The 18,301-nt window shown below is 45.7% G+C and overlaps 1 protein-coding gene across 1 annotated transcript in view; it reads left to right on the forward strand.

Moving 5' to 3' along the window:
- rab15 (RAB15, member RAS oncogene family) overlaps positions 1–10,840 on the forward strand; it is a 177,540-nt gene extending 166,700 nt beyond the window's left edge. Inside the window, exons 6-7 of the mRNA XM_078233398.1 lie at positions 6,463–6,528; positions 9,946–10,840. Of these exons, the coding sequence (XP_078089524.1) occupies positions 6,463–6,528; positions 9,946–10,104 (225 nt within the window). The 3' untranslated portion in view covers positions 10,105–10,840. The remainder of the gene's footprint in view (positions 1–6,462; positions 6,529–9,945) is intronic.
- Positions 10,841–18,301: the final 7,461 nt, after the last annotated feature.

Genomic DNA, 18,301 nt, shown 5'->3' on the forward strand with positions numbered 1-18,301 from the left:
ATCTTATAGAGACCTATAAGATAATGAAGGGGCTGGATAGGGTAGAGGTGGAGAGATTCTTTCCACTTAGAAAGGAAGCTAGAACTAGAGGGCACAGCCTCAAAATAAAGGGGGGTCAGTTTAGGACACAGTTGAGGAGGAACTTCTTCTCTCACAGGGTGGTGAATCTCTGGAATTCTCTGCCCACTGAAGTGGTGGAGGCTACCTCATTGAATATGTTTAAATCACGGATAGATGGTTTCCTGATCGGTAAGGGAATTAGGGGTTATAGGGATCAGGCGGGTAAGTGGAACTGATCCACTTCAGATCAGCCATGATCTTGTTGAATGGCGGGGCAGGCTTGAGGGGCTAGATGGCCTACTCCTGCTCCTATTTCTTATGTTCTTATATAGTGTTACAGTCGTAGGTAGGGTGCAGAGAAAGAATAGCTTAATATATGGTAGGTCCATTCATGAGTCTGATGGCAGCAGGGAAGAAGCTGTTCTTGAATCAATTGGTATGTGATCACAGACTTTTGTATCTTTTTCCTGAAGGAAAGAGGTGGAAGAGAGAATGTCCAGGGTGCGAGGGGTCCTTGATTATGCTTAAATCACGGATAAGGGGTGTTGATTATGAGGAGAGACTGAGCAGATTAGGTTTGTACTCGTTGGAATTTAGAAGGCTGAGGGGGGATCTTATAGAGACTAATTGTGCCCGGTCAGGTCGGTAAAAGTGCGGTTTGCATTCCGCGCATACCCGACAGCTTCTTGTTATGGACCTGACATCCTCCACCGAGTAGGGCAGGTTGCGGGCTTTTATAAAGTGGTAGAGCCAAGTGACCCCAGGATGGCATAGGTCATTATGGAGAGCCTGCAAACGGTCCTCCTGTATACTGGCGCATGTTCCACGCGAGAGGGCATCCGAGGGCTCATTGAGTTTCCCTGGACGATACATGATGTCATAGTTATAGGTTGAGAGTTCAATTCTCCACCGCAAGATCTTGTCATTCTTGATCTTGCCCCTCAGCGTGTTATTAAACATGAACGCCACGGACCGCTGGTCCGTGATCAGGGTGAACCGTTTTCCCGCCAAGTAATGGCGCCAGTGCCTGACGGCCTCCACAATGGCCTGGGCCTCCTTTTCCACCGCTGAATGCCGAATTTCGGGGCCTTGGAGGGTGCGGGAAAAAAAGGCGACGAGCCTGCCCGCCTGATTAAGTGTGGCGGCCAGGGCGAAATCAGATGCATCGCTCTCCACCTGAAAGGGGATGGACTCATCAACAGCGTGCATCGTAGCTTTCGCAATAACACGCTGAGGGGCAAGATCAAGAATGACAAGATCTTGCGGTGGAGAATTGAACTCTCCACCTATAACTATGACATCATGTATCGTCCAGGGAAACTCAATGAGCCCTCGGATGCCCTCTCGCGTGGAACATGCGCCAGTATACAGGAGGACCGTTTGCAGGCTCTCCATCGTTTCGCCGGACTGCCGTCGTCGAGTGGCTAAGAGGTAACGAGCGTGTATTTCGTTGGGCGGTTTAATGTAACGCTTCTTAAGAAGCCCGAGGGCCTTTGTGTAGTCGGTGGCCGCACGGATCGCGAGGTAGACGGTGTCGCTTACCCTCGCATGGAGGACCCGGAGTCTGTCATCATCTGTGGTGACCGCTGCGGAGGCTGCCAGGTAGTCCTCAAAACATTTCAACCAGTGGTCGAAGGTGTTAGAGGCGCCCACCGCACGTGGATCTAGTGTAAGGCGTTCAGGCTTCAGTATCTGCTCCATACTCTTTTTTCTTCCGACGAGAGTTTATTTACAGCAAATAAAATTGATGCGCGTTATCACACACGAGGCTTGATGCTCAGGAAATAAAGGCTTTTATTTGCTGTAACAAGGCAGCTACTAATTATATACACAATTCCAGACTGAGGGGTCCCAGACAGAGCAGAGACCTTTATACCTCTCCCAGGAGGTGGAGCCCGATTGGGATGTACCACAATAACTATAATACAAGGTGTAACAACCCAACCCTAACCCCAACAGCAACAAGTAGAACAACCCATCCCTAACCCCAACAGCAACATATATACATACTTGTAGTACTGGCCAGACTCTGGCTCAGTACTATCTAGTGGGAACCAACGATGGTTCACCACAACATGTATTGGGATCCAGTAAAAAGTATTGATCCTTGCATACTATCCAGACAAACTGTCCATACTGTTCATAGAGCACATAGGGGAGAAAGAAAGAAGAGGATGCAGAATGGGCGAGTGAGTGTGCGAGGATCTGGCAGATGGAGTATAACGTTGACAAATGCGAGGTTATTCACTTTAGAGGAAATAATAGCAAATTGGATTATTATCTAAATGGAAAAAAATTACAACATGCAAAGGGACCTGGGGGTCCTTGTGCATGAGACGCAAAAACCCAGTCTGCAGGTGCAACAGGTGATCAAGAAGGCAAATGGGATGTTGGCCTACATCGCAAGGGGGATAGAATATAAAAGCAGAGATGTCTTGCTGCATCTGTACAGGGCATTGGTGAGGCCGCAGCTGGAATACTGTGTGCAGTATTGGTCACCTTATCTGCGGAAGGATATATTGGCCTTGGAGGGAGTGCAGAGAAGGTTCACCAGGTTGATACCAGAGATAAGGGGTGTTGATTATGAGGAGAGACTGAGCAGATTGGGTTTGTACTCGTTGGAATTTAGAAGGCTGAGGGGGGATCTTATAGAGACCTATAAGATAATGAAGGGGCTGGATAGGGTAGAGGTGGAGAGATTCTTTCCACTTAGAAAGGAAGCTAGAACTAGAGGGCACAGCCTCAAAATAAAGGGGGGTCAGTTTAGGACACAGTTGAGGAGGAACTTCTTCTCTCACAGGGTGGTGAATCTCTGGAATTCTCTGCCCACTGAAGTGGTGGAGGCTACCTCATTGAATATGTTTAAATCACGGATAGATGGTTTCCTGATCGGTAAGGGAATTAGGGGTTATAGGGATCAGGCGGGTAAGTGGAACTGATCCACTTCAGATCAGCCATGATCTTGTTGAATGGCGGGGCAGGCTTGAGGGGCTAGATGGCCTACTCCTGCTCCTATTTCTTATGTTCTTATATAGTGTTACAGTCGTAGGTAGGGTGCAGAGAAAGAATAGCTTAATATATGGTAGGTCCATTCATGAGTCTGATGGCAGCAGGGAAGAAGCTGTTCTTGAATCAATTGGTATGTGATCACAGACTTTTGTATCTTTTTCCTGAAGGAAAGAGGTGGAAGAGAGAATGTCCAGGGTGCGAGGGGTCCTTGATTATGCTTAAATCACGGATAAGGGGTGTTGATTATGAGGAGAGACTGAGCAGATTAGGTTTGTACTCGTTGGAATTTAGAAGGCTGAGGGGGGATCTTATAGAGACCTATAAGATAATGAAGGGGCTGGATAGGGTAGAGGTAGAGAGAAAAGGTGGATTGGCCTTTGGGTGCTCCAGTTTCCTCCCACACTCCAAAGCTGGCTGCTTTTCCCGAGGCAGCGAGAAGTGTAGTCGGAATCTGGAATATAAAGCAGGTTTCAGTCATGGTGACCATGGAACAATCATTAATTGGTTTCTGGTTCATTAATGTCCTTTAGGGAAGGAAATCTGCTATCTTTACCTGGTCTGGCCTACATTTGACTGCAGGCCCATTGCGATGTGGTTGACTTGTAACTGTCCTCTCAGTGACCTTGCAAGCTACTCAGTTCAAGGGCAATTCAGGATGGCTAACAAATGCTGGCCTTGCCAACAATACCCACATGATATGAAGGATTAATGAAAAATAAAACTGACCTAACTGACCCCCAGGAAGAATTAAAATGATGGGTGATTCTTTTTCCTTCTTTGCGGTTGGTGGTATTGCAATTCCTGGATTATGGACAAGCCCAGTAAAAGAGCTGAAATACAGGGAGACAATTCCCGACACTTCACCAGCTGAGTGAATGCTATCCCATCCCCAATTGTCCATTCCCCTACCCTACAGTTATCAGAGTAGATGCTGCTGATTTCTGTGTTGGTGCACAGCAGGTTCCAGCAAAGACTGAGATCCCTAACTGGGCCTCTTCATCAGTGTGTGTAGCACAGTGTCATTTTTCTTGGGTTATGTCATGAACAAAGCTGATGTTGTTTGCAAAGGGTGTCGCAACTTGAAACACCGGTTTGTGGTGCTGTATAGTTTTGGCGTGAGAAGCCCCAGTAAGACTAACCAGTCCAGTCATTGTATCACAATCATTAAACACAATTTATTAATTTGTTAGGGCGGCACGGTGGCAGCCTCACAGTGCCAGGGACCCGGGTTCGATTCCGGCCTTGGGTCACTGTCTGTGTCGAGGTTGCACGTTCTCCCCGTGTCTCCGTGGGTTTCCTCTGGGTGCTCTGGTTTCCTCCCACAATCCAAAGATGTGTGGGTTAAGTTCATAGAATCATAGAATCCCGACAGTGCAGAAGGAAGCCATTCAGTCCATCGAGTCTGCACCAACCACAATCCCATCGAGGCCCTAGCCCCATAACCGCATGCATTTACCCTAGCTAGTCCCCATGACAGTAAGGGGCAATTTAGCATGACCAATCCACCTAACCCGCACATCTTTGGACTGTGGGAGGAAACCAGAGCACCCGGAGGAAACCCACGCAGACACGGGAAGAACGTGCAGACTCCACACAGAGACCCAAGCCAGGAATTGAACCCGGGTTCCTGGCACTGTGAGGCAGCAGTGCTAACCACAGTGCCACCATTGATTGGCCATGCTAAATTGCCCCTTAATATCCAAAGATATGTGGGTTGGGATTAGTGGAGTGACTATGTGGGGTTACAGGGATTGAGCTTGGGTGTAGTGCTTGTCAGAGAGTCAGTGCAGGCTCAGTGGGCTGAATGGCCTCCCTCTGCATTGTAGGGATTCTCTGCTTCTGTGATTAAGTTAAAGAAAGACAAACACATTCAAACAGGACTACCACAGTCTTAGACAATGACTCACTAAACACACACACAGTTTATATTAGAAATTAGCCCATGTTCCAAAATATGTCTACAATCTCTGAACTCCTTAAGACTTCCCCCTGCGCAAACAACATCCAAATTAAATAAATCTATAAATCAAATCCAGTTTATGGCTACCACACAATACAACTGAGGATCCGGCTGGGGAACATGGCTTCCTGTTCCAGTGAAGATGTTTAAACTACCTTTACAAAGATTTCTGCACTGCTTTGACTCTAAAACTGAGATGCAGGCCTGGTTGTGAGTTATGGATGAGTCTCTGAGGCTGTTAGATGTGAACTAATCTCCCTGCTTCGGAGGGTGCTGGCAATTATACCATTTTTCCTCTTCGATTCTTCATTCCCTGTATTTAGTTGTCTGCATCTCTCAAATTCCTTGACTCTAGAAATTAGCATGTGTATACCTCCACTGATCTCTCAGTCATCCAGGTAAGCTGTTTCCTGCTAATAGGGTGATTTACATCTGGTTCAATCTAGATGCCTGCTAATCTTGTTACTGGGAAAATCACATACTTTGAATGCTGGCTGCTGCTGTCGCTAGGCAGATTTCTACCTGTTACTGGATAGATCACATCCTTTCATGCCTTGTTAAATTCTCATTACTGCTGTTACTAGGCAGATCCATGACAATTAGGATATTCAGAGATGTGGAGATATAGCAGATAAATAGAGTGGAGGTACAGATCTACAAACATCTAATTGAATCGAATTGTAAACTTGAGGGGCTGAATGACCAACACCCATTTTTAATGCTCCTATTAAGCAGCATGAGCAGATGATCACAAATTAAGAATGTGCTGGATTACTCAGTATCCTTACGCATCCTCAGTTCGGACTCATTTCTCCAGTAGAGCCAAACATTTTCTAGAACGCCTACAGTGCAAAGACCATTCGGCCCATTAAGTCTGCACCCACTCTCATCTTACCAAGGCCTTTCCACGCTGCCCCCCCCCCTACCCTATTCCCATAACGCTATACATTTTAGCATGGCTAATCCACCTAGCCTGCACATCTTTGGAGCATGGGAGGAACCCGGAGCACCCGGAGGAAACCTACTCAGACATGAGGAGAATGTGCAAACTCCACACAGACAGTGACCCGAGGCTGGAATTGAACCCGGGTCCCTGCCGCTGTGAGGCAGCAGTGCTAACCACTGTGCCACCCGAAAGTTTTTTTAAAAAATGTTGTTTAAACATTGTAAATTAAAATTGATGTTGTTAACTGGTATCCAATTGAGTGCAGAATTTGTTTTAGCGTTATAGTGTCTTTAACGAACGCAGTGTGAGTTAGTCAAGGTCTGAGCAGATTCCCCAACCAGTCAGATTTCAGACATTCAAATAAGTGTGCACAAAGTACATGACCTTCCGTTATGTTGTCTCATTTTTTAGGAGCAGTATGTACCTGGATGTGTTTAATATCATACTCATCGCATGGTCTAATGTTAAATTTTCTATCCTTCCATAGCTTGCAAAGGAATATGGAATGGACTTCTTTGAAACAAGTGCCTGCACCAATTATAACATTAAAGAGGTCAGTGAAAGCCTTATAATCACAAAAATGTGAATATTCACAATGCGGGAGGCCAGTTGGCCCATTATAGTTCGCTTCTCGCTGCCAAATACATACAAACAGGACTACCATACGCTAAGACAATTAAGTAAATGACTCACTAAGCACACACACAGTTTATATAGAAATGCCATAGTAATCCCACATTAATTTCACCCCATTACTTGCCCCCCAATGCTCTATAACCTAGGCACCTTCCTCAAGCTGTACAAAAGCATTCCGTGCCTCAGCAACCCTCTACATACAGACATTTCTCCAAATCTTTTTGCCTAAGTGATCATTTTAAATTGATGACCCCTCTTCTCTAACCAGCCCGCTCCCCTTTCATCCTATCAAAACACAGATTCAATTTAAAACGCCCTCTTGAAAATATCCTCGATACCCTCTCTTAACCGATGCAAGTCGTACCAAAGAGCAAAGAACAGTACAGCGCAGGAACAGGCAAAGCCTGGCAGGCCCACCTAGCCTGCGCCGACACGTCGCCCTTTTAAACTAATGACCCTTCGCCTCTAAAAGGTCCACGTCCCTCTATTCCCTGCCTATTCATGTATCGGTCAACATGCCTCTTAAACGTTGCTATTGTATCTGCTTCTACCACCTCCTCTGGCAGCGCATTCCAGGCACTTACCACCCTCGAGCCTGCTCTGCCATTCATCTTGATCATGGCTGATCATCAAATTCAATATCCTGATCCCCCCTTACTCCCATATCCCTTGATCCCTTTAGCCCCAAGAGCTATATCTAATTTCTTCTTGAAATCAAACAACGTTTTGGCCTCAACTGCATTCTGTGGGCGTGAATTCCACACATTCACCACCATCTGGGTGAAGAGATTTCTCCTCACAGTTTTAAAAGGCTTACCCTTTATCCTCAAACTATGACCCCTAGTTCTGGACTCCCCCACCATTGTATGTGTACGTAAACTGTTTAAGTTAATTTATTAGTGTCACAAGTACATTAACACTGCAATGAAGTTACTGTGAAAATCCCCCAGTCGCCACACTCCGGCGCCTGTTCGGGTACACTGAGGGAGAATTTAGCACGGCCAATGCACCCTAACCAGCACGTCTTTCAGACTGTAAAAAACTCTTACATCTCCTTTAAACTTTCTCCCTTTTACCTTAAACCTATGTCGCCTAATAATTGACATTTTTACTCTGGGGAAAAAGACTCCGACTATCCACTGACTTGCACCTCTCCTCATATATGTTAAGTTCCCATTCCTGATATAATTGTTAACTATGGACATTGAAAATCCAACCGTAAGTGCAAATATTGAATATAAAGTGTAACATTTTTGTTCTTTAATGTATTGATTGTACTGTTCATTATTTAAATTGTCTTGAAGACTTTCCCTGAAGGATTAGATATTACAACGGTGCACATAATAGAACTAGTCACCTTTACAACATAGAAAGAGGCCATTTGGCCCCTCTTGTTTACACCAGTTTCAAAGAACAAAGAACAACACAGCACAGGCACAGGCCCTTCGGCCCTCCAAGCCCGCGCCGCTCCCTGGTCCAAACTAGACCATTCTTTTGTATCCCTCCATTCCCACTCCGTTCATGTGGCTATCTAGATAAGTCTTAAACGTTCCCAGTGTGTCCGCCTCCACCACCTTGCCTGGCAGCGCATTCCAGGCCCCCACCACCCTCTGTGTAAAATACGTCCTTCTGATATCCGTGTTAAACCTCCCCCCCCCTCACCTTGAACCTATGACCCCTCGTGAACGTCACCACCGACCTGGGAAAAAGCTTCCCACCATTCACCCTATCTATGCCTTTCATAATTTTATACACCTCTATTAGGTCACCCCTCATCCTCCGTCTTTCCAGTGAGAACAACCCCAGTTTACCCAATCTCTCCTCATAACTAAGCCCTTCCATAATTTCATGATTCCATGATTTCTTGTAAAATCATTGGCCAGGATATGAATTCACCCATGTGTGTGGCAGGCAAGAACTATTATTTAACTGCCACTGACAAATCCTGTTGGCAATTCCTTTTTACACTGTTTTCCATCAATGAAACCACGTGTGAGATTGCGTGCTCATGAATGAAGACTTTTTCAAGAACGATGTTGCTTCAGCACAGAATTATTTCATCGCTCACTCCTTAAGTGTTGAAATGTAACTTTCTTTGTTGTGTGTAATGGACAGTATTACACGCAGTGCCACAGTGGTTAGCACTGCTGCGTCACAGCACCAGGGAGCTGGGTTCAATTCCCGGCTTGGGTCACTGTCTGTGTGGAGTCTGCACGTTCTCCCCGTGTCTGCGTGGGTTTCCTCCAGGTGCTCCGGTTTCCTCCCACAGTCCAAAAGATGTGCTGGTTAGGTGCATTGGCCATGCTAAATTCTCCCTCAGTGTACCCGAACAGGCACCGGACTAGGCGACTAGGGGATTTCCACAGTAACTTCATTGCAGTGTTAAGGTAAGCCTACTTGTGACAATAATAAATAAACTTAAACAGTAGACGTACACGTGTACAATGGTGGCGGAGTCCTGAACTAGGGGTCATAGTTTGAGGAAAAGGGGTAAACCTTGTAGAACTGAAGTGAGGAGAAATTTCTTCACCCAGAGAGTGGTGAATGTGGGGAATTCACTACCACAGAAAGTAGTTGAGGCCAAAACATTGTGTGATTTCAAGAAGAAATTAGGTATAGCTTTTAGGACCAAAGGGATCGAGGGATATGGGGGGAAGGCGGGATCAGGATTTGAATTCAATGATCAGCCATGATCAAGATGGTGCCGGCATTGGACTGGGTGGGCACAGAAAGAAGTCTCCAACACCAGGTTAAAGTCCAACAGGTTTATTTGGAATCATGAGCTTTCGGAGCGCTGCTCCTTCATCAGGTGAGTGAAACCTACCTCTCCACTCACCTGATGAAGGAGCAGCGCTCCGAAAGCTCGTGATTCCAAATAAACCTGTTGAACTTCAACCTGGTGTTGTGAGACTTCTTACTGTGATCAAGATGAATACAGTAAGAAGTCTCACAACACCAGGTTAAAGTCCAACAGGTTTATTTGGTAGCAAATACCATAAGCTTTCGGAGCACAGCTCCTTCGTCAGATGGGGTGGGTAGATGGGACAGATATCCACCCCATCTGACGAAGGAGCTGTGCTCCGAAAGCTTATGGTATTTGCTACCAAATAAACCTGTTGGACTTTAACCTGGTGTTGTGAGACTTCTTACTGTGCTTACCCCAGTCCAACGCCGGCATCTCCACATCAAGATGAATGGCAGAGCAGGCTTGAAGGGCTGAATGGCCTACTCCTGCTTCTAGTTTCTATGTGTATGTCTTTAACAGTTTAGAAATTGAAGTTGATCTGTTGCTTTTGTTAATCCTGCGGTCTTCTGGTGTGTTCTTACTTCACAGTCATTTACTAGACTGACAGAACTAGTGCTACAGGCCCATAAGAAGGAACTTGATGGGCTACGGCTGTCAACCCCTGATGAATTTGGTATAGCTGATTTGGAGGAGGAAGACAGCAAAACCGACAGGATGGATGACTCACAGAAAGCTTGTTGGTGCTAGAGCTGTAGCAAGACACAATCCAATTCAGTGGTCTGAATGTTGCCTCAAGAATTCAAGACCTGGTTGCCTGCTGCTATTTTGTGCCACCATAAATGTTCCTCTGAATCCTGCATCTCTCTCGAGTTGGACTAATTCTTCCAGTTGATTCCAATAGGTGTTGTATTATTGTCCCAGCTCTGTGGCTCAACCACTCCTTGGACTAGGCTTGTCCACCGTGCAATCGTGTACAGTTCCTGTGCTGTGATTCTTGTTTGACGGATGATTCAGTAGACCAGTTTCTACAAGACTGCTATTTCAGTATTTGTTTTGTATGTGAGCAGCCCTTCTGGATAACGCGTGTCACCGTTGGTTTCACAATGAATTATGTATCATGACAATTTCCTGGGATTTACCCCTCCCCCCCACCCACGTTTGTCTAATTAGTAATTAGTTTCTTCAGATTGCTTTCAATATACTTTTGACCAAGCACACCAAAAGTGCTTTGTTTGTCATGTTGCCCAGTTAAGAACTTTTGAATCCAGCATGTCTACCTACATTTTACTCTCGAAAGCCAACTAAAAAAGCTTGCGGTTATGACATCTGTAATATCCACAGAATCCCTACAGTGGATCCAGTCGAGTCTGCGATGGCCCTCTGAAAGACCTAGACCCACTTCCCTGTCCTACCCCTGTAACTTTGTGCATTGATCATAGCCAATCCACTCTAACCTGCACATCTTTGGACACTAAGGGGCAATTTACCATGGCCACTCCTTATGACCTGCACATCTTTAGACTGTAAGGGGCAATTTACCATGACCAATCCACCTAACCGACACATCTTTGGACACCAAGAGGTAATTTAGTATGGCCACTCCACCTAACCTACACATCTTTGGAAACTAAGGGGCAATTTTCAGTGGCCAATCCTCCTAACCTACACATCTTTGGACATCAAGGGGTAATTTAGTATGGCCAACTCACCTAACCTACACATCTTTGGACATCAAGGGGTAATTTAGTATGGCCAATTCAGCTAACCTACACATCTTTGGACATCAAGGGGTAATTTAGTATGGCCAATTCACCTAACCTACACATCTTTGGACACTAAGGAGCAATTCAGCATGGCCAATCCACCTAACCGACACATCTTTGGACACCAAGAGGTAATTTAGTATGGCCACTCCTCCTAACCTACACATCTTTGGACATCAAGGGGTAATTTAGTATGGCCAATTCACCTAACCTACACATCTTTGGACATCAAGGGGTAATTTAGTATGGCCAATTCACCTAACCTACACATCTTTGGACACTAAGGAGCAATTCAGCATGGCCAATCCACCCAACTGGACTGTGGGAAGAAACCGGAGCACCTGGAGGAAACCCACGCAGACACAGGGAAGAATGTGCAGATTCCACACAGACAGTCACTCAAGGCCGGAATTGAACCCGGGTCCCTGGCGTTGTGAGGCAGCAGTGCTAACCACTGTGCCGTATTTATGTTATATGCAGACACTGTCAAAAGGTGATCTTCTCAGTTTAGATTTTGTATCTTGAAAGACCCTTAAGAAATGAATGATGATCTCTGCTGACGTCTCGCACTGCCCTGTTAGATCACTGCCCTGTTAGACCTGAATAATGTTTTAGCATAATGTTGTCTTCATGCGTGTTTTAGTTTCTCTCATTTACTCCAAAGGTTTCCAGTCTTCATTACAAATCTTTAAACTGGTAGACGTTTGTTGCTGGGAGTAAGCAGACAACTGACACACCTTTCTCTCATTTAATACCATTGACTTTCTACTACTGACCATGTCAGAAACAGAAAATTATATAACCCATTTTCTATGGGACAACTGTATTCCAGTCCATTCAAACTATTTTCCATTGCAGCTTTTACTTCACACTTCATGTGAAGTTAAGTGATTTTTTTTGCACATTAACACTTTGAATGCCGCAGAATTGTTATAAAAGTTACTAATTCAAATTTTCATAGAATCCCTACAGTGCGGAAGGAGGCCATTCAGCCCATCGAGCCTGCACCAACAACAATCCCACCCAGGCCCTATCCCCGTCTATTTATCTTGCTAATCCCCCTGACACCAAGGGGACAATTTAACGTGGCCAATCCACCAAACCCCCACATCTTCTGACTGTGGGAGGAAACCGGAGCACCCAGAGGAAATCCACGCAGACACAGGGAGAATGTGCAAACTCCGCACAGACAGTGACCCAGGCCGGGAATTGAACCCGGGTCCCTGGCGCTGTGAAGCAGCAGTGCTAACCGTCCGCCCTCAATGCTGAATATCCTGTGCATTGAGTTCTATCATTCTGACTGCTTTGTGAATTCTCTTTTAATATTGCCGCTTCAAATTTGAGTAAAATCCCTTTTGCAACAGTGTGACACAATATTCAGTGGAAATTCAGTGGGGAAGGTACGGTGGCACAGTGGTTAGCACTGCTGCCTCACAGTGCCGGGGACCCGGGTTCGATTCCTGGCTTGGATCACTCTGTGTGGAGTTTGCACATTCTCCCTGTGTCTGCGTGGGTTTCCTCTGGGTGCTCCGGTTCCCTCCCACAGTCCAAAGATGTGTGAGTTAGGTTGATTGGCCATGCTAAATTGCACCTAAGTGTCAGGGGTTAGTAGGGTAAATAAGTAGGGTTATGGAGATAGGGTCTGGGTGGGATTGTGGTCGGTGCAGACGAGATGGTCCGAATGGCCTCCTTCTGCACTGTAGGGATTTTGTGGATTCTAAATAGACTTTGGTGTTCTGAAGAGAAAGGTAACAATTCGTAATAATGGACCACTAGTAAAACTGAATTCTTGGAGATTGTGTTTGATCAATGCTCATGGCGTTTTGCTAACAGCCCAATATTTCTGAAGAAAATGAGGCATTCTTCTGTTTTTAGTTCAAGTGGTGATCTGGTGTCCAGAATATGCTACTGCACAGTGGCAACATTATATATTTCTTCATAGCCTCAAAGTAAAGGGGGAGCAGATTTAGGCCTGAGGTGAGGAGCAACTTCTCCACCCAAAGGGTTGTGAATCTGTGGAATTCCCTGCCCAGTGAAGCAGTTGAGGCTACCTCATTGAATGTTTTTGAGGCAAAGATAGATAGATTTTTTGAACCGTAAAAGAATTAAGGGTTATGGTGAGTGGGCGGGTAAGTGGAGCTGAGTCCACAAAAAGATCAGCCATGATCTTAGATCATAGAATCATACAGTGCAGAAGGAGGCCATTCGGCCCATCGAGTCTGCACTGACCACAATCCCACCCAGGCCCATAACCCCAGCTAGTCCCCCTGTCACTAAGGGGCAATTTAATGTGGCCAATCCACCTCGCCTGCACACCTTTAGACTGTAGGAGGAAACCGGAGCACACAGAGGAAGTTCGCACAGACACAGGTAGAACGTGCAGACTCCGCACAGACAGTGACCCACACTGGGAATCGAACCTGGGTCCCTGGCGCTGTGAGGCAGCAGTGCTAATCACTGTGCCACCGTGCCGCCCCTCATTGAGCAGGCTCGAGGGGCCAGATGGCCTACTCCTGCTCCTAGTTCTTACGTTCATAGCTTCGAACATTAATGCTCAGTTGATAAACTCTATCAATTGCTTTCCTCTCAGTATAAGAATACAATGTTCATGACTAAGCTTGAACTAATTCTGTGGTTCACTGAGATGTGACTATTTGTTTGAACCTGATGTTTTGAATACTTGTGCTTTGAGTTTGTTCTGAGGTACCGGACCCTGTATCCAAGAAGCTCAGGACCGGATATGTGCCGGATTTGAGGATTTTATGGATTTTGAATCCTCGGCCTAGCGTGTACTCACAAAACGCAAAGAATGAAAAATGATGATTCAAATTGCTACCCAGAGCGGCAACTTCTAATGTAGCCGGTTTTCGGGTCCTTCTGGATTTTGGGACACTGGATAAGGAGGCCGATACCTGTATGTATGAATAATCCACATCTGAATGTTCTTCACTCTGCTTGGAAGAGTCAAATGAAAGTGATATGTTGAGTAAAAGCATCCTAATTTTCTTAATGACTGTATTTGTGAAGGAACATGTACAATTTGACTTGAAATGATTACAATTAACTGCTGTCGGAAATCATGATTTTATTCACAGATGTTTACAAATAAAATTCATCAAGGGTTCCACTGTGTTGCTTATGTTGCTTTGCATGAATATTTAAATTCATACAGTAAGTTTTCAGTCTCACTTTCAGCCTCCTCTCCCCTCCACCTTCACCCAATTCCCATTTATTTTATTTCATTTCTTCCTTTCATCTCATTCATCCATTTTTACACATCTCCATTCTCGCTCTCTCCATCTTGCCCTGAACCCCATTTTCAGGGCAACTACCACATTCCTCAGGTAGTCCATTAACAATCTGTACTTCAGTTCTGCCATTCACAGATTCCGATCACTTAATGGACACTTCTAGCACCTTTCCCAGCCTTCTTCATCATCATTTATATTTCCCTTGTCCAATTTCAGTGCCCCTGCCCGCCCACTCCCCCCCCCCCACCCCCAACACCCCCACGCCCAATCCCCACACTCATAGTATAAATCTCTTCAGATTTTCTTTGCTCTCAGCTCTGATGAAGGGTCATCTAGCCTTTGAAATGTTGGCTCTATTCTCTCTCCACACATGCGGCACGGTGGCACAGTGGTTAGCACTGCTGCCTCACAGCACCAAGGACCCGGGTTCAATCCTGGCCTCGGGTGTCTGTCTGTGTGGAATTTGCACATTCTCCCCGTGTCTGCATGTGTTTCCTCCGGGTGCTCCGGTTTCCTCCCATAGTCCAAAGATGTGCGGGTTAGGTTGATTGCCTGTGTTAAATTGCCCCTTAGTGTCAGGGGTATTTGCAGTGTAAATATGTGGGGTTACGGGAATAGGACGTGGTTGGGATTGTGGTCGGTACATACACGATGGGTCGAATGGCCTCCTTCTGTACTATAGGGATTCTATGATCTAACCTAGACATTTTGGGACAGTAAGGGGCAATTTAGCATGGCCAATCAACCTAACCAGCACATCTTCCGGACTGTGGGAGGAAATCGGAGCACCCGGAGGAAACCCACACAGAGGGAGAACGGATCGAACCCAGGTCCCTGGCACTGTGAGGCAGCAGTGTTAACCACTGTGTCACCCCATTTATGTGAATACACTGGTGGAGCTGGGATTATGCAAAGAAGGCTATGAGGAGATCGGATTGAAGTATTTAAGATCATCAAGGGTTTAGCCAGAATAAATGAAGAGAAACAATTTCCAAAGACTGATAAGCAGAGGGCACTAATTTAAGGTGATTGGCAAATGTTCCAGATGACACATGAGGAAAACTTTTTTTTTATACGCAACACTGGTTAGGAATTGGAATGCACCGTCTGACAGAATGGCGGATTCAAGTTCAGTGGTAGAGTTCAAAAGGGAATTAAATAAATACATGTATTAATAATTCTGGAATATAAAGCTAGTCTCAGCAACAGTTATTATGAAACTATCAATGATTGTTGTAAAACCCCATCTGGTTTACTAATAAATAAACTAATGTCCTTTAGGGAAGGAAATCTGCTGTCCTTACCTGGTCTGGCCCACATGTGACTCCAGACCCACAGCAATATGGTTGACTCTTAAATGCCCTCTAAAATAGCCTACCAAGTCACTCAGTTCAGGAGCAATTTATGATGGGCAACAAATGCTGGTCTTTCCAGCGATGCTCACCCCTTATTAAAGAAATAAAATTGCCCTCTTTGCCCCCAAGGAGAGCTGAGAACCGAAGAATTCCTACAGTGCAGAAGCAGGCCATTTGGCCCATTGGGTTTGCATTGAAAGAGCATCTTGTCCAGGCCCATTTCCCTGCCCTATCCCATAACCACTAGGTGGCTAATCCACCTAAAGTACATGTCTTTGGACATTAAGGGGCAATTTAGCATGGCCAATCCACCTAACCTGCACATCTTTGGACACTAAGGGGCAATTTAGCATGGCCAATCCACCTAACCTGCACATCTTTGGACATTAAGGGGCAATTTAGCATAGCCAATCCAAGTAACCTGCACATCTCTGAAGTGTGGCAGGAAACCGGAGCACCCGGAGGAAACCCACACAGACACGGGGAGAATGTGCAGACTCCACACAGACAGTGACCCCAGGCCGGAATCAAACCCAGGTCCCTGGCGCTGTGAGGCAGCAGTGCTGACCACTGTGCCACCGCTTTTTGATTTGATTTGATTTATTATTGTCACATGTATTTGTATACAGTGAAAAGTATTGTTTCTTGCGTGCTGTACAGACAAAGCCGGTCGTTCATTAAGAAGGAGGGGATGCAGAGTATAGTGTTACAGTCATAGATAGAGTGTAGAGAAAGAGCAGCCTAATATAAGTAGCCAGAGTGTGAATACACCCCCAAAGACATGTGTTTATTGGAAGTTTGTGTGCCAGTTTCAGCGTCTCTCCAAGGCCGAGCACAAACAGCGGGAGGGGCGGACAAAAATCTGTGCATCCCACCCGCCCGCCCGCCCGCTCACCCTGATCAAACACTACCTATCCCATCTGTGGCAGAGTGTGCGGATCCATCATTGGACGCTTTAGTCACCTCCGGACCCAGAGTGAAAGAAAGTTACTGTCAGTCCCTGGGAACTGAGAAGGAGGAGGAAAAGATGGACAAAATTGATGATCAACGGACTTATTATCCAACAAGACATATTGTCTGGTGTCGGATCAGTCAACAGAAAGAGCTGCCAGGGTCTTGATGCAAGTGTGAAATACACCGTTAGCCACATTGTTCAGTCGTGTTATTAAGTATTGATCTTATTGTCACCACAGGTCTGAGTCTGTAAGGGTGCAATCTAGTCGCCAAACCTGCCTTGGGTTTGCAGGCAGGTTGGTTTACACCCATTAGGCCATGGAGGGGAGACACTGGCCTAGTGGGATTATCGTTAGGCTATTAATCCCGAAACTCAGCTAATGTTCTGGGGACCCGGGTCCGAATCCCGCCATGGCAGATGGTGGAATTGAATTCAATGAAAAGAAATCTGGAATTAAGAATCTACTGATGACCATGAAACCATTGTCGATTGTCGGAAAACCCCATCTGGCTCACCAATGCCCTTTAGGGAAGGAAATCTGCCGTCTTTAACCTGGTCTGGCCTACATGTGACTCCGGAGCCACAGCAATGTGGTTGACTCTCAAATGCCCACTGAAATGGCCCAGCGAGCCACTCAGTTCAAGGGCAACTAGGGATGGGTAGTAAATGCTGGACCAGCCAGCAATGCCTATGTCCCATGAATGAATTTTTAAAAATAGGCATAAAGACAGGGTACGAGGAGGGTTGCTTAAACCTTAGCACTCAGCCAGAAACAAAACTATTCAGTTTGCTATCGCAAGCAAACTTTTAATCTTTAAGTGCAGCAAATAATTCTAATCAATATGCTCCCTCGGGAAACTGAAGTCCATATTTCTCTGGGTGATTTGACCTGAGCTGTTAATCTCCGTTGAACACTTGTCACAGAAACTGTGCAAATAAGTTGCCTCAATGACCTGTATAACAAACCTTACGATAAGATAGACTCCCACTAGGAGTTCATACCTGCCCAGGGTGGGTGTGGCAAATGGAACTTCGATTTTAAAATTAAATGATTAGTCAATTAAACTAAATCAAATGAACTGAGGAGTAAATTAAAGGGGACAAAAGGATACTATATTAAACAAAAAAAATCACAAATGAAACTTAAAATATTAAACAAAAAAACAGCAGAGCAGTAGAGTGGCGCAGTGGTTAGCACTGCTGCCTCAGCGCCAGGGACTCAGGTTCAATCCTGGTCACACACTGGCTGTGTGGAGTTTGCACATTCTCCCCGTGTCTGCATGGGTTTCCTCCGAGTGCTCCGGTTTCCTCCCACAGTCCAAAGATGATGTGGAGATGCCAGTATTGGACTGGGGTGGGCACAGTAAGAAGTCTCACAACACCAGGTAAAAGTCCAACAGGTTTATTTGGTAGCACGAGCTTTCGGAGCGCTGCTCCTTCATCAGGTAATTCGACTCACCTGAGGAAGGAGCAGCACTCCGAAAGCTCATGCCACCAAATAAACCTGTTGGACTTTAACTTGGTGTTGTCAGACTTCTTACTGGGCTCACTCCAAAGATGTGCAGGTTAGGTGGATTGGCCATGCTAAATTGTCCCTTAGTGTCCAAAAACATGCAGGTT

The sequence above is a fragment of the Mustelus asterias genome, chromosome 18 (assembly GCF_964213995.1).
Source record: "Mustelus asterias chromosome 18, sMusAst1.hap1.1, whole genome shotgun sequence".
Taxonomy (NCBI): Eukaryota; Metazoa; Chordata; class Chondrichthyes; order Carcharhiniformes; family Triakidae; genus Mustelus; species Mustelus asterias.